Source organism: Pinus tabuliformis, chromosome 2_2 (genome assembly GCF_031772625.1).
Source record: "Pinus tabuliformis cultivar Carrire ecotype Pingquan chromosome 2_2, CPIR1, whole genome shotgun sequence".
NCBI classification, from domain to species: Eukaryota; Viridiplantae; Streptophyta; class Pinopsida; order Pinales; family Pinaceae; genus Pinus; species Pinus tabuliformis.
The window spans coordinates 808874879-808901649 of NC_142300.1; the positions used below are offsets into that span (position 1 = coordinate 808874879).

Sequence of the window (26771 nt, forward strand, 5' to 3'; positions counted from 1 at the left end):
TTTTATTTTAAAAGGGACATGTGTGAAGTCTAGTTTGAGCATCGAAGAAATTACACATCTCCCTCGTACAGGATATAGAATGTAACTCTTGGCACAATAAGAGGTGATGAAGCATGTCAAACATATTCCAATAAATGAAAGGAGTTTCAAGGACAAGATCCATTAACAAAAAATTGCTCTAGACTTTGCTAAAATTTCATGCAAAATGATAACATTCCTTTTGGTAGGAGGTAAAATATGACAGAGAGTGATTTGGAATAGTATCCACTTGTTATAGATAAATATGTATATGCATATACATTATTACAAAAGAATTATGAAACACATTTATAATAGTTATGACGCTTGATACAATGTTTTGACAAAATGGACAAAGCAAGGAGAAAAATGTTTTCATATTTTGTTGATGTATGTGTATTATAGAATGCTAATTATAGAAGACTAAAGACTACATATGACTTATAAATATACCTTATTGGATTTTTCCACAATAGATTCTTTTGATAAAGAAATACACTTGGTTGTGACAAATGATGATGCACAAAATAATAATAAGCAGTAATTAAGAAATCTAAAATGTCCCATAGTAGTCATTGTTGCTACAAGAGAAAATAACAACTGATTTCTAGAAATAGATAAGTAAGACTTGGAACCTGAGTTAGTTATCACAATTGTAGATAGGTTAATTTTTACATCAAACATATGGACTGATGTTGAGCTTGTGAATGATGCTATTTGAGTTGTAAATCAAATTTTATATAATTATGAAATTTTATCTAGAGAACCACCTACATATGCTTTAGCAATATTTAATAATTACGTGGGAATTTCATACAATGAATCAACCCCTTAAAAAAAATTCTCATTACACCTATTGATTTTTTTATTATAAAAGATAGCATCCTTAGAAACTATCCTAGGGATAAAAAACCCAATAGTCACAAGGAATTACATTGTTGAAAGTTACTATTAATATTGCGAAGCAAGCGAGATCAGATATGATGTTTACTACAATATCACATGTTAAATATTTGAACTCTTTATAAATTCAATCTTCCTCTTGATATGATTGAATAAAACTAGTAGTGTGATTATCAGAAAGTTAGAGGAAGGTAGATTGACGTTAATTACAATATTAACTATCTGTAATTGATTAGATTCTTATTATTCATATTTCTCATCATTAAACATTGTTACTTTATTTCTATTAAGTTTATTATGCATATAACTATTGAAACATACTTTTGAATAATACTCTTTATATTCTCAACAATCTTTTGAAACATACTTTTGAATAATACTATTTATATTCTCAACAATCTTAAGAAATCGAGTCAATTTAAAATCTTCATATTTATGTCAGACGGATAAATATGTATATTTATGATGATCTATAAATGCTATCATTATACTAAAAGTTAAAGAAGGTAAATTGATATTCAATATTCTTAGTTAGTAGTTTCTATAACATTCGCGAAGGAAAGTGAGCAAATTTCATATCACCAAATTAATTTTAGACATATACATGAAATTATATCCATCTCAAGCCCAAATCTATAAAGAATATAAGATAAAAGAAAATTTTGGAGGTTAAAGTTCTCCAATCATCCCATAAAAAAGATATATTCACAAGTTTCCATTATTTTTATCTTATTTAAAAAGCATAACACAAAATTTATGAGATAGAATATATTACTTTAAAAAAAACAAAACACTCGGTTGGAGTTTTAAAATTAATAAAATTCACTAATAATTTTTTTTGTTTTGTTGTTGTCCAAAGGTACTTCAATATATTTTCATATTGTTTAGTAGCTCATCCATTTAACATGGACATGAATCAAAGTTATTTATGAACGGACAGGGAAAATTTGAAAATAAAATATTATTAAAATATTTTTTATAAATTTAAAAATATGTAAAAGATAGTTTAAATGCAAATTAGTATTTATTAATTTTTCAATATTAAAATAATTTTTTCAATTAAAATAATTTAAATATATTTTTGGAAGTTATTTATCAAATTGTTAAAAAAGATAAATTGTTAAAAAATATAGATTAATAGTATTGTGTTTTTTTTGTGATAGTGTAATTATTTAATGTATTTTTTATTATTTTTTTTAAATTTAAGAATACAATAGCATTTGGAGTGAGATTCTGGTTTTTCATTACTAAATATATTTTGAATGCAAAAAATTAAAAAATCTCAAGACATTCTGCTACACTAAATTTAAAAAGCTTAAACTTACTATTCCCTATATATTTTCAAACAAAATCCTAATATACCTAGAAAAAGTAAAAATAAAAAGCACATCCTAAGTTTCTCATAAAACTTTTCTATCTGTCTACCCAAACTCGACATAATTATATGCTGTCTTTGAGGTGAGTTATGTTCATCTAGCAGGACCATCTTGTATAACTCAAACGATTAGTCTACCTAGGCGGTAGAATGGCTTGTTTTCTGTCACCGGCCAGAAAATCATCCGGCTCTAGCCACCGGTAATCTCTCCGCCCTCCGACACCCTCCCCTAGCTCCGCCACCCTCCTTCTCTGCCACCCTCCCTTATAAATCCTGACATTCCATGCCATTCCCTAACAAAAAATCCGATCGCAGCTGGAGGGCCTGACATTCCCTGACAGATCGGGGACGAGCTGGAATTGCAGCCGCGGACTATTATTGCCGGTTCCAATTTGAATTGAGGAAATGGTCACTCGTGTGCTGCTCACTCACCTTCCTCTTCGACTCAGCACTTCCCTCTTCGACTTGGCGCTTCCCTTTCAGAAATGGGTCCATTCTGCATGTTTGAAAAGAGTGAAACAAATCACTCTGGGAAATGGCATGTTGCTGGATGTTCCAAAATCCTTCTTTTCTTGCAACTGCCTCACATTTTTGAAGCTGCACTGGTTCACGTTAACAAAGCTGCCTCCTTATTTTAGTGGATTCACTTGCCTTGTAACCTGTTTTCTGTCACATATTTATTCAAATGATGATATAATTGAGCAACTCATAGCACAATGCCATCTTCTTGAAAAGTTGACAGTCCACCGTTGTCGAGGGCTGAACAGTTTGAAAATTTCTGCTCTGAATCTCAAGTATTTAGATTTAAATGGACTTGACTACCCACAACTGATAATGAATTGCCCCCAACTAGTGAATTTCATAGTAGATGATTGTCCAAGTATGTCAAGGCTAGAGGTTAGTTCTTGTGGGTTTTTGCATTTATCCACTACAAATTTTAATGTAATTACAGGGTTTTCTACTACAAACATGTTGAGAAAAGTTGCCCTTCATGGGCACCATAGGGAAGTGCATGACCTTCATGGATTCAATGGGCCTGGAGAAATTACTCTTCATTTCCGTGCACACGTGCTCTCAATTGAAGCTTTTGGCAGGTTTTTCAATCTTGAAGATCTCTCAATAGAAAGTGACTGGTTCAAGGTTAGTCATCCTAATGCTTTTAGCTTTAATATTACCATGATATTGTTATCTTGTAGAGAGATTTTTCATGCAAAATTTGGATGGCAGACCAAAGCAAAAAGCGTGGAAGTATCCAGCTTAAACCTTTCCCTGAAATTTTTGAAGAAGGTTCATGTAAAGGTTTCAACTTTTGATAAGGAAGAAATTGATCTGCTGGGTTGCCTTTTCAGAAGTACTCCTTCATTGCAAACAATGACAGTTACACTATCAAGATGCTCCCAATACATCCACGAGCTGAGCTTCCTGAAACAACTTCTGGATTTGAAAAGATTCCAAATACATACACAAGCTGAGCTTCCTGAAACAACTTCTGGGTTTGAAACGATTTTTTGACTCCGGTGTAATTATAGCAGAAAAATATGAGGGCAACTGTGAGAGATGCAAAGAAGGAGAATGAATAAGTTTTTGTAATCATTAAGCTTAAGCCTAGATTCTGCTACAGTTTCATGGTAAATAGTTTATCTAAGTTTGTCTCTGTAAACAGCCCACCAAAACCTGCACTTTTGTTATATGGGCTTGTGGTCTAGTCATCTATTTCCTTTCATTTTTTTGTAGTTTGAATTTAGCTGCAAGGTATAGTTATGCAAATAAACTTTGTCTAAGAGTATCTCTATGTCAATCTTCTTTTCCACATTTGAGGTTTATATTTTAAGGTATTTGGTTTCTTTGTTGTGCATCATATTTTGCATAATGGGTGCCCTGAATAAATAAACAGTTTAAGAACTTTAGTTCAGTGAAATGTGTTTTCAACTTAAGACTTTAACATGTGCATTGTCGAGAAGATATCCATAAATCATGGGCTTGCTCTGAATAGATGAAATTAATACAATTCTAATTAGTGCATTGCTCATAAATTATACACAAAACACACATTTAACCATTCTGGCTGGATATATGTAGACAAACCGTGCTCCTTTTCTATGTTTAGATTTATGAAAATTCTTATATATGAAGTATCATTTTCTCTTAATTATGTATTTATATTACAGCTAATTGGTTATTATGTTGTTAGAATGTATCATTCTTTTTTCAATACAGTAAAACTTAGGTAAACTATATGTTTAAAAGTTGATTAATTTTCTATAGCAAAAAAAATATGGAGATTTAATGTGATGAGTGACATAAAAACATGAATAATTTTTTTGGTGTCTCCTATATAACTCAATCCACTTTGATATGGTCAACCATTAGATCTGCCTTGATATGGTAAATTGAATAATTATTTCATTCTTAGAAAATGGTAAATTTTATTAGTTTAAAAATAAAAAAATTAATCTAATTTCACAAATTTGATAAGATTGATGTATTTTATTTTAAATCTGCTTTTTAGGAGAATAGTAGAACAGTAATAATTATTTAGATGCTCTATATTTTCAGTGTAATTTTCAAATTGTGTAAAATTAATTTTTTGATAATGATGTATAGTCATATAAAATTAGAAAGAAGAGAAAAAATAAATAAAAATAGTAAAGACTAAAGGTTGTTATTGTAATTTAGTATAAAGTATGCATGGGTTGCCAATGGAAAGGAATAAGTAAACTACATAAGCATATGCAATGCAAAGAAAAGAAGAGACACAAAGTAGTGGATAGTCAACAAATTAACGCTTATATTAGATATCTTCAACAACCAATCAAGACTAGTACATAGAGTTGAGTACAAGCATATATGTGTGTGTGTGTTTTTTTAAATATATAAGCAGTTACAACAATTTAACCATCTGAGCCAACTTTATTATACCAATTTAGTGGGTTGAATTGACTATAGAGTTGGTAGACTTGCAATACAATCTTTCGTGTCAACTTGAGTAGGCTAGTCGATTGAGTCTACTAGCCCCTCGAACATCTCCCCCATCGTGAGTGTCTTCTTTGTCTCGAAGAAGGGGAAGATTTGGAAACTTAAAAAATTTGAGAAAAATAGTACAACGGATTGAAATATAAGTAAAATGAGAAGAAGAGAATAGTTATTGGTCGGCAGAGAATCATTTTGTTCGTGATGGCGATCATTGAGATTCAGATTACCCACAAGTTGGTTGGTTGGCGGATCTTATAGGCTAGCTGGCTAATGTTGCTTGTGTCTTGTCAGGGGAACTTAAGATATGGATTCCTCTTCTTTGTTTCCCTTTTAACGACCAGTTGGACCCTTCCAATTCAATCTCTTGTATGTCATAATGTTGTTCAAGAACCGAGCCACATTTTAACATGCTTGGTTCAAAGAAAGTAAACTTCTGCTAAGCAGGGGTTGGTTTTGTCAATTATGCCCAGACAAGTGCTTCTCCAAAATTCGTCTGATACATGACCAATGCAAGTGATTGAATGTGTCATTTGAATATCAACCAATCTTTTATAGATTGTTGAGCTTGCACCTCCAAAGTTTAATTTTGCCAAGTATTGGACTTTGTCGACCATTAAGCTCTGTTGGGTCAGTTGTTGGTCGTGCATGCCTTGTTACTCTAATTGTTGGATTCTATTGTGGATACTATGTAACTAATCATTGGCATTGGTTTCTTTCATATGTGTCTCCTTTCCTTCCCTAAGCCACAATTTGTTTTCTTGCATCCACTGCATCTCTACTTTTTTTTGTGAAATTTGATTCTCTAATACATTCCTTGCTTGACTTACAAAGACCATGTGTTGTCGCGATGAAAAATCATGAATGAGCATTTGTTGTGCTTTGAGTCGATTACATGTGGTTGCTAGATAAGCTGACCAATTGTTGGGAATTTTGCTTGGTGTGGCAAACTTGTGCAATGTTTTTTCTAACCTCTACTTAGCCTTCAAAAATTCCTTGTATTCTTGTTGGATAATACCCGACAGTTCTTGGTTTCCCTGTTTATTTTCTTCTTGTTGAAGTTGGGTGACCTATTCGTTCATTTGCACATTGTGCTCTACCAATTGGTCTACCAATTGTTAAATAGCAACACGTGGATCATCAACCTTGATTTGAATGTCTAGATTAAGTTTTTCTGCTCCCTGGGTCATGCAATCCGACCAAGTCTCATCTTCTTATTGCTTTTGTTGTTTTATCTTATCACTAACATTAGCTTTCTTTTATTCTCTCTTTGTGGTTATTTTGTTGTATATTTTAAACAAGAAAAAACAGGTTTATCATATGCATAAATAACATCATATGGTATGGAAGCATTTTGCTTTGTCAATCCTAACCCTGATGTTCAAGTGGATGTGTTGACCATGGTCAGTTGCATAGGTGGTACTTGTTGTTGAGTCTATGACATGCCAAGTGTGTATGTTGTCTCTAATTCAATATTTACTATAATATCCTTACCCACGTTGTTTGGCTCAACTTGTTCTGATGATATAGTTGAGCCAAACAATGTGGGTAAGGATACTATAGTAAATATTGAATTAAAGACAGCATACACACTTGGCATGTCATAGACTCAACAACAAGTACCACCTATGCAACTAACCATGGTAAACACGCCCGCTTGAACATCAGTGTTAGGATTGAAAAATAAAAATGCTTCCATACCATATGATCTTATTTATGGATATGATAAACGTGTTTTTTCTTGTTTAAAATATACAACAAAATAACGACAAAGAGAGAAAAAAAGAAAGCTAATGTTGGTGATAAGCTAAAACAACAAAAGAAACAAGAAGATGAGAATTGGTCGGATTGCATGACCCAGGGAGTAGAAAAACTTAATCTAGACATTCAAAGCAAGGTTGATGATCCACTTGTTGCTATTTAACAATTGGTCTACCAATTGGTAGACCACAATGTGCAAATGAACGAATAGGTCACCCAACTTCAACAAGAAGAAAATAAACAGGGAAACCAAGAACTGTCGGGTATTATCCAACAAGAATACAAGGAATTTGTGAAGGCCAAGTAGAGGTTAGAAAAAACATTGCACAAGTTTGCCACACCAAGCACAATTCACAACAATTGGTCAACTTATCTACCAACCACATGTAATCGACTCAAAGGACAACAAATTCTCATTCATGATTTTTCATCGCGACAACACATGGTCTTTGAAAGTCAAGCAAGGAATGTATTAGAGAATCAAATTTCACAAAAAAAGTAGAGATGCAGTGGATGCAAGAAAACAAATTGTGGCTTAGGGAAGGAAAGAAGACACATATGAAAGCAACCAATGCCAATGATTAGTTACATAGTATCCACAATAGAATCCAACAATTAGAGTAACAAGGCATGCACAACGAACAATTGACCCAACAAAGCTAAATGGTCGACAAAGTCCAACACTTGGAAAAATTAAACTTTGGAGGTGCAAGCTCAACAATCTATAAAAGATTGGTTGATATTCAAATGACACATTCAATCACTTGCATTGGTCATCTATCAGACGAATTTTGGAGAAGCACTTGTGTGGGCATGATTGACAGAACCAACCCCTGCTCAGCGCAAGTTTACTTTCTTTGAACCAAGCATGTTAAAATGTGGCTCGGTTCTTGAACAACATTATGGCATACAAAAGATTGAATTGGAAGGGTCCAACTAGTCATTAAAAGGGAAAAATAGAAGAGGAATCCATATGTTAAGTTCCCCTAACAAGACATAAGCAAAATTAGCCATCTAGCCTATAAGATCCGCCAACAAACCAACTTGTGGGTAATTTGAATCTCCATGACCGCCATCACGAAAAAAATGATTCTCTGCCGACCAATAACTGTTCTCTTCTTCTCCTTTTACTTATATTTCAATCCGTTGTACTATTTTTCTGAAATTTTTTAAGTTTCCAAATCTTCCCCTTCTTCAAGACAAAGAAGACACTGACGATGGGGGAGATGTTCGAGGGGCTAGTAGACTCAATCGACTAGCCTACTCAAGTTGACACGAAAGATTGTATTGCAAGTCTACCAACTCTATAGTCAATTCAAGCCACTAAATTGGTATAATAAAGTTGGCTCAGATGGTTAAATTGTTGTAACTACTTATATATTAAAAAAACACACATACACATATATATTCTTGTACTCAACCCTATGTACTAGTCTTGATTGGTTGTTGAAGATATCTAATATAAGCGTTAATTTGTTGACTATCTACTACATCATTATCAAAAAATTAATTTTACACAATTTGAAAATTACACTGAAAATATAGAGCATCTAAATAATTATTACTATTCTACTATTCTCCTAAAAAGCAGATTTAAAATAAAATACAATCAATCCCATCAAATTTGTGAAATTAGATTAATTTTTTTATTTTTAAATTAATAAAATTTACCATATACTAAGAACAAAATCACTCAATTTACCGTATCAAAATAATTATTCAATTTTTAAAAATTAATAAAATTTTACCAGGAACAAATCACTCAATTTACACCATCAAAATAATTATTCAATTTTAAAAATTAATAAAATTTACCATTTGCTAAGAACAAAATAATTATTCAATTTACCATATCAAGGCAGATCGAATGGTTGACCATATCAAAGTGGATTGAGTTATATACGGAGACACCAAAAAAATTATTCATGTTTTTATGTCACTCATCACATTAAATCTCCATATTTTTTTTGCTATAAAAAATTAATCACTTTTTAAACATATAGTTTACCTAAGTTTTACTGTATTGAAAAAAGAATGATACATTCTAACAACATAATAACCAATTAACTGTAATATAAATACATAATTAAGAGAAAATCGATACTTCATATATAAGAATTTTCATAAATCTAAACATAGAAAAGGAGCACAGTTTGTCTACATATATCCAGTCGGAATGGTTAAACCTGTGTTTTGTGTATAATTTATGAGCAATGCACTAATTAGAAGTGTATTAATTTCATCTATTCAGAGCAAGCCCATGATTTATGGATAACTTCTGGACAATGCACATATTAAAGTCTTAAGTTGAAAACACATTTCACTGAACTAAAGTTCTTAAACTGTTTATTTATTCAGGGCACCCATTATGCAAAATATGATGGAGAACAAAGAAACCAAATACCTTAAAATATAAACTTCAAATGTGGAAAAGAAGATTGACATACAGATACTCTTAGACGAAGTTTATTTGCATAACTATACCTTGCAGCTAAATTCAAACTACAAAAAAATGAAAGGAAACAGATGACTGGGCCACAGGCCCATATAACAAAAGCGCAGGTTTTGGTGGGCTGTTTACAGAGACAAACTTAGATAAACTATTTACCATGAAACTGTAGCAGAATCTAGGCTTAAGCTTAATGATTACAAAAACTTATTCATTCTCCTTCTTTGCATCTCTCACAGTTGCCCTCATATTTTTCTGCTATAATTACACTGGAGTCAGAAAATCTTTTCAAACCCAGAAGTTGTTTTAGGAAGCTCAGCTCGTGGATGTATTGGGAGCATCTTGATAGTGTAACTTTCATTGTTTGCAATGAAGGAGTAGTTTTGAAAAGGAAACCTAGTAGATCAATTTCTTGCTTATCAAAAGTTGAAACCTTTACATGAGCCTTCTTCAAAAATTTCAGGGAAAGGTTTAAGCTGGATACTTCCATGATTTTTGCTTTGGTCTTTCGTCAAAATCTTGCATGAAAAATCTCTATACAATATAACAATATCATGGTAATATTAAAGCTAAAAGCATTAGGATGACTAACCTCGAACCAGTCACTTTCTATTGAGAGATCTTCAAGATTGAAAAACTTGCCAAAAGCTTCAATTGAGAGCACCTGTGCACGAAAATGAAGAGTAATTTCTCCAGGCCCATTGAATCCATGAAGGTCACGCACTTCCCTACGGTACCCATGAAGGGTAACTTTTCTCAACATGTTTGTATTAGAAAACCCTGTAATTACATTAACCTCTGTAGTGGATAAATGCAGAAACCCACAAGAACTAACCTCCAACCTTGACATACTTGGACAATCATCTACTATGAAATTCACTAGTTGGGGGCAATTCATTATTAGTTGTGGGCAGTCAAGTCCATTTAAATCTAAATACTTGAGATTCAGAGCAGAAATTTTCAAACTGTTCAGCCCTCGACAACGGTGGACTGTCAAGTTTTCAAGAAGATGGCATTGTGCTACGAGCTGCTCAATTATATCATCATTTGTATAAATATATGATAGAAAACAGGTTACAAGGCAACTGAATCCACTAAAATAAGGAGGCAGCTTTGTTAACGTGAACCAGTGCAGCTTCGAAAATGTGAGGCAGTTGCAAGAAAAGAAGGATTTTGGAACATCCAGCAACATGCCATTTCCTAGAGTGATTTGTTTCACTCTTTTCAAACATGCAGAATGGACCCATTTATGAAAGGGAAGCATCAAGTCGAAGAGGAAGGTGAGTGAGCAGTGCGCGGGTGACCATTTCCTCAATTCGAATTGGAAACGACAATAATACTCAGTGGCTGTAATTCCAGCTCGTCCTCGATCTGTCAGGGGATGTCAGGCCCTCCAGCTGCGATCGAATTTTTTGTCAGGGAATGGCAGAGAATGTCAGGATTGCCAGGGAGGGTGGCAGAGAAGGAGGGTGGCGGAGCTGGGGGAGGGCGGAGGGATTATTGGTGGCCGGAGCCGAACGATTTTCCGACCGGTGACGGAAAATGGGCCATTCTCCCGCTTAGGTAGACAAGAGATTTATTTTTTAATATTTTGGTCTAACTCTATTTATTGATTGGCTTTCAAATCTTCGTTGTAAAGTTTTCGAGAAAGAATTTATTAGCGTTGATTTTGATATACATTCAGCTGATGATGCTGGAGAGGATGACACAATTTTCTGTGGACGTTGATTACTATGAGAAATTTATATAAACAAATAGAGGGAGAGTTATGAAAAAGACTTGTCACCTCAAAAGAGTGGCGTCTGAATGGGAAATTGCCAGCGTGAAGATAGGTGAAAGGAGCATCTAACAAAATTTGTAAAGTAGCAAAGTAGACCTAGGTTTCCCTGCGAAATAAAATTTGTAAAGTAACAAAAGAGATCCTCCACCTGTGAATAATGTAGCTTTTTAGATCTTGATCCTCCCTTGCAATATAATATATAGCTTTTTATCAAAGTTCCGATAGTTGACCTGACTTGGGATTTTGTGCTTCCATTTATCTTTGGATTTGTAGAAGATTTAGAGTTCCATATATAGTATGGCCCTCTCATATTGGCATGCCTATATCTTTTTTAACAGGGATTTTTGAACCAATTTTTACACACATGACAAATTGACTTGTTTCATGACAGATATGTTGCAGGTGCACATTTTAGAATCATTTTAGTATCTGATATATTGATTATATATGTAAATTTATGTTTAAAATTTTGTAAATCCACACATCCGATTTAGAATATCAATGAACTTAATAGATGATACACATTAGCATATTCTTTATCACCATCTCATGGTGTCTATGAATTTAGGTCAAATTAAGAATTGAATCTTGTGTAAACGGGAAGTACTTATTCCACTTCATTATTGAATCTAGCGCGCGCGCGCACACACACACACACACACACACACGTATATAAATTATAGTAATTTTATGTATCTTATTTGAAAGTCGAAACTAATTTCTGTAGAATAATTTTTTTTAATTTTAATTAAATTATTTAATATTAATAAAAATTATAGATTTAACTTATCAATGGTCGTGGAAGCGAGAGTAGATGTTGAGAATTCTGATGCATGTTGTCATCTTAATAAACTTACGGACAATGTTTAAGGGAAGTATGGCACTCCATCATCGTGTGAGTTCGGTCAATATGAATGCACTAGTAAGGAATGGGAGGGGTTATTTATGCCTCAACCTAGACTCGATGGTCATTTGTCCAAGTTATATTACAAGAGATCGAGGGGCAAAGGGGATACTTGCTAAGATGGTGCGGGTCTTCCACCTGTACGAGTTGAGAATTGTTTGGAACTCATCAGAGGAGCTTTACAGTTCATTTGAGGGTGCTGGTAAAATTGGTATTGCATGGGTGGATCTAGTTTGGTACATCGGTATTGCAGGAGAGAAAAGTAGTTTGCCTCGTTGTCTCAAGGTGTCCCTCAAGCTGCGACTTCCATGTTTGGGGGGCACTTAGCTAGACTTGAATTGAGTACCTTGCATTTGGATAGTGGTAAGCACTCATTGGTATGTGGTATGTTCTTTGTTTTCCTGTGATTTAAAGAGTTTTTTCTGTTAAGTCCCTATACTACTAGTGTAACGCCTTATTGTTATTAGTGTAAACCCATTATTATATTATTGCTCCCATATAGTCCCCGTGTTGTTATTATTATGCCCCATAGAAGCCCACTATTGTTCTAGGTGTGCCCCTACAATATTATTGTTATGTAGGCTATGATTGTATTGGGACCCCTTAGACTCCTATATATAGAAAGGAGGTCTTTTCATTTGTATCATTAAATAATTATTCATTTGTGTAATGTAAAGGATGTTGCCCCCTCAAAGACACCGATTTTGAGGTTGTCAATCTATCTTTTCTATCTTTTTGTGAGTTGGTTTCATAACATTTGGTATAAGAGCTTTGGATTCTAGGGTTTCGCTACTCCAAATAGGTCATCATGGCCTTTTCGCTATAACTTTTTCTCTATGAAGTTTCAAAAGCTAAAAAAAAAAAAATCATTGGAGCTGAGATCATTCTAAACCTCAGGTCTGAATTTCAAATCTTGTCTTGCTATATGTTCAGAGATATGATCTAAGGAAGTTAGGGTTTTTGCAAGCTCCAAAATCTCATCCCAAAGAGGTCATCGTGGAATTTTTGCTATATTTTTTTGTACAAATGTTCAAACTCTAAAATTAAAACCCATTTGAGCCGAAATCATGATGAATCTAGGACCTAAATTCTAGACCTTATTTCGCTATAGTTTCGAAGATATGGTCCAAGACAGTTAGGGTTTTTGCATGCTCCCGAATTACATCCCAAATAGGTGACCTTGGGAAAATCTTCATAACTTTCTCTCTGAGCATCAGATTGAAATCTCGTCAGAAGTTACAGAAATAGGATAGACTATATTTTTCTTTGTATCATTTCAAGGGACGAAGGTCGAAACAGTGACACGTGGCACTTCGTACAAGTTCACTCTACTGAAAGAAGTATATAATCAGCTCTTCTTGGGAGATTAGGCATAACTCTTTCTTGGAGAATCCAATTTCGATCAGATTGGTGCCATTGGAAAGAGGACACAGGGGGGAACCGAAAGTTGCAATTTTAGAGCTTGGAGATCCAAAATTTCAGATATAAAAAAGATTCAAGATCAAGCTCCTAAAAGCAAGAAAATGAATGACTCGAATCAAGAAAATAAAAACACCTAGTAAGGAAAATTGGAGGGATGATTTGAAGAATGTATTCGAGGATATGATCAAATAGAAAAATGTTATAGGACAAAAATTGAATGGAAACATGGAAGATTTGAAGAGGGACATGGAAGGTTTGAAGGAAGATAGGACAAACTCACTACAAGACAGACTTCCTAATGGCGAGAAGGTAGTAGAGGAAACTCACGATGAGAACAAAACAAATGTTAATCATGATTTCATAGAATCTAATGTTGGATTGAAGACCCACTATATTCCAAATATAGATATGAGGAAATTTGATGGCAAGGATCCTGTAACTTGGATACTACAAATGAAACAATATTTTGATATTAGCGCTCTTACCAGCAAATCTGGTAGAAGTGCAGCTAGAAGAATTCTGCAAACTCAACAAAATTGTTATCATCTATGCAACTTTCGTTTAAATTAATAAATGGTTTTACATTTACAATTCTTTTGGTAAATTTAACGAAATAGTTTTTTATTTATTAACAAAATAATCATATTACAAATTTTTGAGAAATAATTAATTTTTAATTTCCCAAAATATTTATATTTACAGTTTTAATTAATCCATTTTAAATTCAAAATTATTAATATCAAGAAAAAAAAATTAGTTTTTTATTTTTTTCATTATTTAATTTTACGTAATGTATTATTTCTTTTTTATATTAAAGAAAATTGCTCTAATTATGAAATAATTCCATAAATTTAAAATAAATTTAAAGATATTACCATTAATATTTTATTTTAATTAACATATTTCAACTCACGGTGGAAGTCCATCAATGGAAAAGAATTTAAGGGTTGGGATCCACTGTTTCTCCGATATTCTTTGTCTAAGAGTTTTATAGATGGATGTTATGAGAGGGAGTGTAAACAACCATAACAACGTGGAAGATGGAGGTTGAAGGGTTGGCCACCCATTACTTGGGGAAGGTGAAACAATATGTGTTTCACTTGGACATGAAATGTGTTTCACCTCATGCCTTCTTTGTTTTCTTTACGAAACACTCATGTTTCAAGTTGTCGAGGTGTACATCTCTCTGTTTCAATTTGGTGAGATTCAACGAAAGAAAGGAGGTTACAGGCACAACTTTAACATTGGAAGATTCAAGCACACATTCGATATAGCAAGATTGCATTGCAACTTTGAATACTAATTTTTGTAGCTCTTTTAATATTTATTTTTTGTAGGCGATTTGTTTTTTTGCAAGCTATCTCTTTTGCAGATGATTTCCTTTTCACAAGCGAATTTCAAATTTGGGTTTGCATTAAAAGTATATCCCTTCATTATTTGGGGATAAATCTAACATCGATAAAATAATTTCTGAAACTATTTTCGAAAGATTCTATAAAGGTGAGTTTTTGGATGAAAATGTTATGCTTTGATTCCTAAGCAATAGAAAAATAAATTAGGAGGAAGAAGTGGAAAATGTATATTTTTGGGATATTCTAATACTTCCAAATCATACAGGCTGTATGATGAAGAAAATAAAAAGCTCATTCTTTCTAGACATGTTATTTTTCTTGAATTAGATAAAGATAATTCCACCGCTGATCGGAAACTGACTCATTTGGAGAAATTTGCATCGAAAAAGTTCTATTTTGAATTTGATAATGATGTTCCACATACTAAAGGGGGGTTCCCATTCTCGATCCGTTTGTGGTTTTTCCATCTTTCACTCATGAGAATGATGAGGATGTTACTGTTGAAGAAACTTTTGGAGGATGGTGATGTTCTTGCAGGGTAGTAAAGTGTTCCTGAAGAACCTGTACTTCACTGTGGGCAACCATCACAACCACTTCAACAAACTTTACGAAGATCTACATGTGCTCAAAAAGTGTCAAGTAAGTATTAGTACTTTGAAATGGTAAAGTATCCCAAAGGTGATTCAGTTCATGTTTCTCATGACTATGAATTGAATCATTTTACAATTAGTGAACCTAGTTTTTTTGAAGAAGCTACTAATTGTGATGAAAGGAAGGATGTGATGAAAAATGAGTTTGATGCACTTATTAAGAATAGAACTTGCAGGTTAGTGGATCCTCCTGCGGGTGTCAAAATTATTGGTTGCAAATGGGTTTATAAGATCAAATACAAGATAGATGGCTCAATTGATAAATACAAGGAAAGTCTTATAGAAAAGGGCTACGCTCAAAAGGAAGGTGTTCAATACATAGAGACTTTTGCTCCTATTAAAGGATGGGGCACAATTAGAACTTTGTTTTCTCTTGTAGCTAATAATAGATGGAAGATACACCATATGGATGTTAAGACAACCTTTTTGAATGATGATTTAAATGGGGTTGTTTATATGTTTCAGCCCGAAGGTTTTGCTATGAAAGGGAAAGAGAAAAAGGTATGTAAGTTAGTGAAGGCATTGTATGGACTGAAACAAGAATCTCGTGCATGGTATGAAAAGTTAACTGAACACCTTCTCAAGTTGAATTATAAGTTATTTGATCTAAATGATGCAACTCTTTTTGTTAATAAAATTGGAAATTCAATCATATATTTGGTTTTGTATGTAGATGAATTGATGATCACAAGAAACAATGATGACTATATCACATGTGTTAAAAGAGAATTATTGAATTTTTTTGACATGACAGATTTGGGTTTACTACATTATTATTTAGGGATTGAAATTAATCGAAAACACAAATATTTTTCATTTCTCAGAAAACGTATATTGGAAAACTATTGGATATAGTTTGGATGCAGGATTGTAATCTTCTTTCTACTCCTATGGAGCAGAATTCGAAGCTTATTTCCATTGATGGAAATATGTTTGAAGATCCAACAGATTATAGGAAACTTGTTGGAAGTTTGAATTTTCTAACTACTACTCGACTTGACATATATTTTGTTATAGGGATACTTTCGAGGTTCATGCATTAGCCATATGAATGTCATTGCAATGCAAAAAAGTGAGTGCTCAAGTATTTGAAAGGCACTCGAACATATGGCATCAAATATTCCAAAGTTACAGATTTCCATCTCACTAGCTCCTCAGATTTTGATTTTGATGGAGATAAGGAGAATGGAGTCTCTACTTCTAGTTATTTGATGAGTCTTGGATCAATAGCCATCAATTGGAGATCATGCAAGAAATCCATTCCTACTGATTGTAGCACTGAAGTCGAATATGTTGCAGTAGCTCGAGCTACAAAAGAAATCATTTGGCTTCGAAAAATACTTGAAGACTTGTAGGAGAAACAAAAGGATTCAACTCCACTACCCGTTGAAAACTCTTCTATAATTTAGCTGGCCAAAAATCCTAATTTTCATGATTGAAGAAAGCACATTAACACCGAATATCACTTGATTCAACACTATGTAAAGGCCAAATTTATTCATCTGACACACTGTCCTAGTTCAAAGGATATCACAAACATATTTAAAAACCCACTAGGATGTGAAAATTTTGAAAAGTTCAGAATGTTACTCGGCATGTTAGATACCCCTTCAGATTAGGGAGGGAATGTTAACTAATCCTTTGGGATTATTATTGCGCAATATGTAATTAGTTTTACATTCCATTTTTATAGTTAATAAGTTACAGAGACACAACTATCTTGTACCTATATTGCACATATATAAATAAGTAATTTGATCATTAATACAATGCTATTTCATTGTGCTCTTTCATTGTGGAGATATTTTGGCTTGTACAAATATTATGCTATTTTCACTTATTACTCTCCATGTACGTGCATTAACGTATAAGTAGGAAAGTAATTTTTAAAGCTCCAACTGAAATTTCTCTCCACTTGAGGTGTTGGGTGCGACGATGACTCACCCTCATTCAACTAAGCAATCTTGAGGAATTTGTAAATGTAAAATAATGTCCCATAAAATATTTTAAATATATATTTTTTTAAATGTGAAAATGAATAATCAAGTGATATTCCTGTTAATGCAAGTTCCTCTCTCTGCCCTAGATTCAAAGTTCTGCCTGCAAGTGGTAAATAAATATTATGGCATTATATTATTTGTTTTATGTTTAGTGTCAATCTGAGGATTCTCGTATACAATTGGAGGACCAAAAGGAAGGAATGAATAGTCTTTTGTTTGTGTCTTGAATAGTTGTTGTCAAATTCTTGAATTCACAATACTCTATCTCATTTGCCATAGTTTAATATCATGGGCCCAGAATCGAGGTAGGTCCTCCAAAAGAAAATCACTGCAACCATGAGAGGGAGTCTCAACTCCACACCACACTTGAGAGTCAAGAGACAGACAAAACATTTCAGCCATTACATTGGGAAACTTGATGAGATAGCAACAAGCTGAACAAACTGAATAAAAAAATTCTTTTGAATCTCGATATTGGGAGTACTTTTAGTGTAGTTGTAATCACGATAATTTTGTAACAAAATTAGTTTTTAATCGGAAAAAAAATACTTTATGAATAGATTCAATTTTATTTTATTGTTGAAAATTGTAAATGCCAGAATATTATGAAATTTAATGGATAAAAATGAACTCAATTAACTATTCTCAACTAGATTTTAAATTTTTTGAAGAAAATCACTTCCAAAATGGATTAAAAATTAAGTTATTAAGTTATTTTGTTGATATAACACTCTTATATATATGGGAAAATGGAAAACAAAATATAATTCTAAGCTTAAATTTTGAAATAGTCAAAGCATTCTGTTATTTACCATCTTCCAAGGAATATCAAAGGTCATAGTGCTTCAAAATAAACTGTAGATTTCCATCATTTCGTTATCATTTTCCATAGCATAAAAACAACCAAATGAACATGCAACAACCTATAAGAATAAATTACCCAAATCCTTGGGGCAGTCGACCAATCACAAGGCGATGGAATGAAAAATAATAATGTTCAATGATGTGTAGAAATTTGTAAGGCGGATTTGGACAAACATAGTTAGGCAATGTTGGAGAGCTAATCCTCAAGATTAAGTTTGGGTTAGTTTGAGTACTTATTGGAGTCCTAGGAAACCCATAAACTAATTCAACTATTTCATGTATGTATTAATATGTACACATTGTACATCATTGATTGGGATAATCATTTATATACAATTTATTTGGTTTCTAGTTTTATTGTCATACAGTGGTATCCGAGCAGAGGTTTATAAGTTATGTTGATTAAGTTGAGTCACTAGTTTTGTGGCTGAGAAGAACATGTGTTTCATTGAGGTATAATTTATGTGTTCACAACATTAGTTTAGTAAAGTTGTTGGAACATAGAGTATATTCTCAGTGGCGATGGCATTATTGTCATTGATGGGAAAGGAACAACACAAGAATAGCAAAGACAAAGAAGCACCAAAAGTACAACAAAGGAAAAGGAGCAGAAAAAGTGCAACCAAGGAAAAGAAGCAACAAAAGTGCAACAATTTTAAACAAAGGAGTAGAGACTGGGCATTGTTGTGATGCAAGGCTATGGCAAAGGAAAATATGTGCAAAAAAGAATTTTGCAGAGATATTTAGGTTGAAGAATATGTTGTGATGCTGAAGTGTTGTGATGCAAGGAAAAGGCAAAGACATGGAGAAATGTTATGATCCAGAGATATTTGAATATGAATGTTCAATTTTATGCTTCATTATGCATTATTTCGATGTATTTAATTATTACATATGGCTTAAAATTGGGTGGAGAATTTATCTTTCGTGTTCTAATATTCAAAATATGAAGATTTGGAAAAGAATGAGTGGAAGGAAAAGAGTCAATCTTGTTCACTTGATATTCTTATGAGGAATACGATCATCCAACAAAATATCTTCATAAAATATGTGATTTTCGAAGGCAATGTGAGGTTAGAGAATTGAGAATGTGTGACTTGATTGTGGTATTATGCATTAGTGACCTCGGAAATTTGAAGCTTATGTGAAATAGGTTTGAAGGGAAGAATAGGCAGAAATGAAGATGTAGATGTGAATAATTATGACCAAGTAAACCAATAAATTGTTTTTTATTATTTACATCATGGGGTTGTAATCTCCTTTGAAGTCATGGCTTAATAAATATCCAGTTGAAGTTGGTTGAGGTAGGAGACTCCTATGGGTTGTAGCCTACACAAAACATATGGGAGTTGGTGGTTCCTTACATGATGTAGCTTGCAGAAAATTGAGGTAGTAGCCTCCTCTAGGTTTGAGCCTAAAAAAAATAAGATGTAATAATGAGTAGGAGCTTGCTTTTTCATCAAAACAATACTAGAATCATGGATTTCTCCCTTTCTAGGTTTCCACATATATTTTGTTTTAATATCTATTGTTATTATGTGTTGATATGATGTTTTGGTTTGCTTATTGCTTGTTCTTCACATATTGAATATGTTGGTCATTATTTGTTAAGGTGCTCATGTAATATTTTTATTTACTGAGGTTAATGAAAATAATTTTAATCTCCATGAATATACTAAACTGGTTCACCCCCCCTCTTAGTTTAGTCAATTTTCATCAATTGGTGTCAGAGTGGGTTACTTCGGTGTAATCCTACTAGCTTGAAGGTAGATATAGTTGAATCATGGACTATAAAAGTGTGCCTCTGCTTAGTACATCAAACTTTCATGAATGGAGTGAGAAGGTTAAAACGGAACTGATAGCTTATGGGCCTGGTGTATGGAAGATTGTATGTGAAGGTTACTGTAAAGACTCTCCCTATGTGCAAGAAAAGAAATGTAATGCTAAGGAAAAATGTACTATGTATAGAAATATTCATAATAAGAATCTTGATACAGTAATAGACTTAAATTCTTTGAAAGAAATTTGGGATAGATTACAGCTCATGTATGAAGAGTCTAGCAGCAACAATGTAGAGAAAAGAAAGAGAAAGAGGAAGGAGAAAAAACCTTATCAAAAGGAAATTGTTCACTTAAATGAAACCTCTGCCTTTGTGAATGTACTTGAATCTCATGAAAAAATATAGATGAAAATCAAGCTAGAATTGACTTATCATTGGCTATATAGAAAGATTGAAGAATGGAAATAAATATCTCAAGAAACTAGTGTAGATATGTGATGAGAGAGAGCATGAGTACAAGCAGGAAATTGCTAACCCAAAGAAATAGCTTGAATAAGAAAGGAGACTAGAAGAGGTTATGATCACTAAATTCGAGAGACACCTACAGTGTAAAATATTAGAAGCTAAGGTTGATTCAACTAGAAGTAAGCTAGAAGAGAAACTTGCCTCCATGAAGAACTCAAAAATGTAGACATTAATGATGATAATGAAGCTTTCCTAAAAGGACCTATAGGAGAATGGATAAACACCATCGTTAATATAGAAGAAAACAAAAAGAAGAAGCAATATCAAAAGGGAATGAATGAGATGAAGAAGAGTTCACTGCAAGAAGATCATTATCTCCTAAAAATGAGTTGAATAAATTTAAAAGATCTAAAAGGAGATTCTTTTCTCCTAGAAAAAATATCACATGTTATTCTTGCCATGAACTTGGACATCTACTTACAAAATGTAAGAAAAATCAAATCAAGTTTAATCAACAAAAGATGCAACAAATGGAAAGGCTACCTCAACCAAGAAAACAGAGAAGACAACCATACACTAGGTACACAAATCAATTTTATGGTTATTGTCATTTCTGTAATGAATCTGGATACAATGTTGTTGAATGAAAAGTGTATATAAAGAAAAAAATGAATGCAAAAATAACTACACCATTTTCTCTACTTTTTGGTCACACAAGGTGTTTTGTTTGTAATAATATTGGCCACAAAGCCAACGATTTTAATATACCATGTATTCTAAAGAGTAATAGATATAAGATAGAAGCAAGTTCAAGAAATGCAAACAAGAGAATACAATATACTAACGTGTGGAAGAGAAATACTGAAGAGAAACCAGTGACCTAGCTTTGTCTCAGGGGGAGTTACTCAAAAAAGAAACAAAAATATGAAAATGACTCGACTACAAATCTATCTCTAAGATCTTTGCAAGAATTTCAAACCAATGATGCATCGTCCATCAATTCAAAAATATTTCAAAAGGATTCAAAAAAAGATTATTTTATAGTACGCTAGGGCAACATAATTGGAGGATATAATCATGTTGAAGATTGATGAAACTACTAAATGGTTCCTTAAAGAACATGTTTCATCAAAAGTTTATTATGGAGGATAGATATCAAAATAATATTTGGAACCGACACATAGGCACATTATGTATGTTAGAGCCTAAAACATTTCAACAAATACTAAGCACTATTATGCCAATGTTATAAAAGAAGGAGAAAGGAACATCTAAGAAGAGAAATTGTGAATTGAATTTTCATCTCACTGAAAATTCGCCAAGCCTACCATGCCTACACAATAAGTCAAAGAAATGAGTTGAAAATATTTTTTTTGATGGTCGTAATAAGCAGGGAACTCGAGGACAAAGGCTACTTTTTCCTTGTTGGTTAAAAAAAATCAGTATGAATGAGTTCAAGAGGCTTACTTGCTAATCCTTCTTTGGCATTAAATCATACTCTGGTTTACTTACGGAATTGACATGATTTGCAGATGGTATTTTCTGGGATGATGATATCTTAAAGATCTTGAACAATGTTGAGCCTACATGATTTTCTTATTTGGGAAAAGCTTAGATGCCCTAAGCTTATGTGCCATAACTAGTTCTCTTCTGTTTTTCTTAGATAGCATTGTTCATGACCTCCTTTTAGTATATATATATTGTTGGGAGTTCTTTTACCTTTGATTATGTCTTTCCTATGTCAAGATCATGAGCCACACATTCTTTTCCTCACACCACAACTTCCTTTCCTTCATCACATATTTGACTAACACTCAACAAGTTATGATTTAAACCATCAACATACATAGCATTTCCATATTTAACCTTTTCTTTTAAATAAACAAAACCTTTACCCTTAATCACAACTACTGTGTCATTTCCAAAAGAGACATTCTTTTCCTTATATAAAGCTTTGTATGAAGGGAGTTTATCTTTATCACCTGTCATGTGTTTAGAGCATCTGCTATCAATGTACCACTCATTTTCTTGTCCTTCAGCAAGGAGAGCTATGCCACATCTTTCTAATTGAAATTCCTTCCTTTTCCATACCTTGGAATTTGCTGATGTTTGTTCATTTTGAATTGTTGACTGAAATTTGCTTCTGCATTCAGATTCTTCATTACCAAATTTATTGCAAAATGAACATTCAATTTCATCTTGAAGAGGAAAAAGGTTATTATAAGATATTTTCTTGATTCCTATCACGCTCCTTTATTTTCTTGCTTCTCTAGTCATGATAATGTTGTAAGCAACACATTGAGAAGTCTTATGGGCAAATTTATGGCATGAAAAACATTGTCCATTAAAAAAGAAGTTTATGTGATCATAAAATATTATGGTATTGTTCACCTTTTGGTTGGTGCTTCTATTGATGTTCACCCTTAAGGTAAAATGAGCATGATCTAGCTAGGGAGTACCTTTCGAACAATGTAAACTTTGAAAAGGGAACTCTAGCCAAAAAACCTCAAAAAAACATGAAAAACAGTGGTAAAAAACGAAAAGTGTTGATGTTGCAATAACACTTTTTTTTTTCTAGGGTAAATTTTCAACATGTTTTAAAAATGACAGTCAAACCAAATTTTTGTGCAAAAATTTTGCAAAAAATACCCTCAAAATGATAAGTGTTGATGTTGTAATAACACTCTTCTTTTCTATGGTAAATTTTCGACATTTCAAAATAATGGCGTAAAAGATTTTATCATGACTCCGAAGAATATTAAAATTTCAAAACAATAATGAAAACATAAAATAAAAAATTAAAACAATGAAAGAAAACAAAAAAAAAAGTTAAAAAAAATGACAAAATGTAAATAAAATATATATTAAAAACGAAACATAAAACAAAATAAAAAAACAAAAAAAATCAAATATATAAAAAAGACAAAAGAAAAAACAATTAAAAAAAAATCAATGATAAAAATGTAAAAAACAAAATAACCTATAAAAGATAAGAATTAAAAAACTAAAAAAAAATTAAAATAAATATAAAGAAATAAATAAGAAAAACATATTTTCAAAAAAATGTAAAAAAAAAAACAAAATTATTTGGTAAACCATAAAAAAATTTGGAAAAAAAAAAACAAAATTTAAAAAACTATACAATTAAGTAAACAAAGAAAAATTTACAAAAGCATTAACAAAAATCTTAACTAAAAAAAATATAAAAATAAAATGAAGTAGATTAAAAAAAAAAGAAAACTAACAAAAACAATTTCTTTTTATAAACTACTAAAATGGAGATTAAAAACATTTAAAAAAAACTAAGAAGACAAAAATATACTGAAATTCAAAAAAATAAAATCAATTAAAATTTTAAAAAATATAATTTTTTTCAGATAAAAAAAAAACAAAAAAACATTTAAAAATAAATAAATAAATTATATTTTTGATTAAGGAAAAAAACATTTAAATTTTTTATAAAAGTATATGTTTTAGATTAAAAAAATAATAAAAAAATTAAAAAATTAAATACATTTGATTTAAAAAAAAATAAAAAATTCTTTAACAAAATATATATTTTTGATTTAAAAAAACGAAAATTGTTCCCTGCTAGACATCCGTGGGGGCGTGGCCCTAAGCAATGGAGATGTGTGAAGCTTTACCACCCAATCAAAAATATATAATTTTTCAAAAAATTTAAATGTTTTTTTTAAATCGAATATATTTATTTTTTCAAAAAATTTAAATGTTTTTTTTTTTTTATTTATTTAATTTTTTTTAATTTAAAGTATATATTTTTGTAGAAAATTTAAATGTTTTTTTTTTTTTATATATATATATATATATATAATTTTAAATGCTTTTTAAAATATATATATATATATATATATATATATATATATATATATATATATATATTTCAATTTTAATTGCTTTTTGTTTTTTTTAATGTTTTTAATCTTAATCTTAGTAGTTTTTAATTTTATTTTGGTAATTTTTTTTAATTTTCTATTTCTTTTTTTAATGTTGTTTTTTTTTCAAATTTTTTATGGCTTACGAGATCTTTTTTCTTTTACATTTTTTTTTTTTTTTGTTTTTGTCGTTTTTATACATATTTTTATATTTTCTTTTTCAATTAATCAATATTTAAAAAAAAAAAAAAAAGATAAGACAACTAGAAAATTTGTTAAGTAATTATGATTTCAAAAAATATTGGACATAGTAAATTTTAAAGTGTCAGAAAATATAACATTTAAAAGAAATATCCACACTTCATACATTAAAAAATTTAAAGTGTCAAAAATATTCTTTGAAAAAAAAATGCATTATGCATCACCACTTTTCAAAATCGGTTGACCTTTTTGCTACCTCAACGAAACGGGTAACTGTATCAATTCCCATTTCAAAGTTTATATTGTTTTAGGCTTTTGTTGAGGATTGATGCATTGTTCACTGGTTTTTCTACATCAAGATAGCTTCTTGTGATGGATGAAGACTTTTCTAGTTGGGATGTTTCTCAATTGTATCCAGGACCAGTCTTTATAATATGAGAACATTGAACCTTGATGATTTCATCTAAGGCTTTTGATCCTCTAGCAAATCTAAGATTCAGAGATTTTGTCTTCTCAAGTTCTTTTCTTAGACCCACTACTTCACATGCTAATTATTCATTGCGCTTTTCCCTTTAAGTGAGTTGATGCATCATAGTGTCTATGACCATATTCTTTTCTTCCAAATAGATTTTAAGTTGAGTGACTTCTTTAAGAAAATCTTCTTCTTCTAAGGCATCCACAAAATCATCATTTTCATAACCCATGAGTAGTTTAATATCATGTTCAGATTCATCTTCGTCACTATTAGACAAGCCATCACTATCTTCATGAGTATAATAACTTCTTCTATTAACAAACTGTTTCCTATTACCTTTTGCAGAATCATTTCCTTTGTCATGATTATCTTTATGAGGAAATTTAGTAGCATAATGACCAACCCTACCACAAGCAAAACATTTGAAGGGAATCTTACCTCAGAATCTTCTAGAACCCCATTGAAGTTTCTTTACAAAGTTTACCTCATTCTCTTCTGAAATATATCTTGAGTCCTTGAGATATTCCTTTTCTTTTCCCTTTGCCCAGGCTTTGAAGGCAACTTCTCTGATATTTGATGGACCTACTTTCCTCATTTCAAAGGCAGCTAAAATTCCATGAAGTTGAACAACAATAATAGATTGTAGATCCTACTTCTATTCAATGGCATATACTTTTGACTCATATTTAGAAGATAGAGATCTCAAATTTTTTCTCTACTAAAGTAGACACCTTTATTTCTTCACCCAAATTCTTCATACAATTTACAATCTAATCTAGTTGTAAAAAGTAACTAGCAATACTTTCATCAGTATGCATCATGAGAGTTTGATATTGAATTAAGAGATTTTGGAGCTTAGCATGTTTTACCTGGGAGTTTCCTTCGTAGCTCTCAATGATTTTGTCCCATATTGCTTTGGTTGTGTTGAGATGCATGACTTTGACAAATTCTGATTCAGATAGACTTCCCAATAATGCATTGACGACTTTAGCATTGTTTTCATATGCTTTCATTTCTACTGGATATATGGGAACCGCTGGATATTGGTATCCTCTTTCCACAATTTCCAAAACTTCAGCTCTAAGTGACTGAAGATAGGCTCTCATTCTTATCTTCCAATATATTAAGTTATTTCCGTTGAAGATTCGTGGTCTAATAAATCCCATTCCTTTGTGATTTCTCATCTTGTGAGATCTCCCTTCAAGCAATCAAGCTTCTTCTGAAGGACTTGCTCTGAAACCAATTGTTGGGAAAAATACTGAGAGGGGTGTCGAATCAATATTTTAACTTTCAGAATAATGATTTTATTTTTCAAACTGTATAGGCATACTTTACTAAAACCAATCTGCGTATGTCAACGCCTATAATGAATGAAACTATTGTATATATAATAAACTTGATAAACAACTAATTCATTGTCTTAAATTAGAGTGTGATGTAGTAAGCATTAAACAAATGCAGTAAGAATAGAACAAATCAACACACATAAGCAACACACATGAACACCAA

General features: G+C 31.9%; 1 protein-coding gene across 1 annotated transcript; it reads left to right on the plus strand.

Annotated features, from left to right (window-relative positions):
• The first annotated feature begins 2701 nt into the window (after window positions 1-2701).
• On the plus strand, window positions 2702-11043 carry LOC149195424 (F-box/FBD/LRR-repeat protein At1g13570-like). The gene is made up of 3 exons (XM_089407916.1): window positions 2702-3176; window positions 3249-3436; window positions 10855-11043. The coding sequence occupies exons 1-3, from the start codon at window positions 2702-2704 to the stop codon at window positions 11041-11043; spliced, it is 852 nt and encodes a 283-aa protein (XP_089264042.1).
• Window positions 11044-26771: the final 15728 nt, after the last annotated feature.

Coding starts and splice junctions, on each gene's coding strand:
- LOC149195424 (XM_089407916.1), top strand. CDS start 2,702: ATGGTCACTCGTGTGCTGCTCACTCACCTTCCTCTTCGACTCAGCACT. Junction 3,177..3,248: donor CATAGTAGATGATTGTCCAA/GTATGTCAAGGC, acceptor ATGTAATTACAG/GGTTTTCTACTACAAACATG. Junction 3,437..10,854: donor TAGAAAGTGACTGGTTCAAG/GTTAGTCATCCT, acceptor TCGATCTGTCAG/GGGATGTCAGGCCCTCCAGC.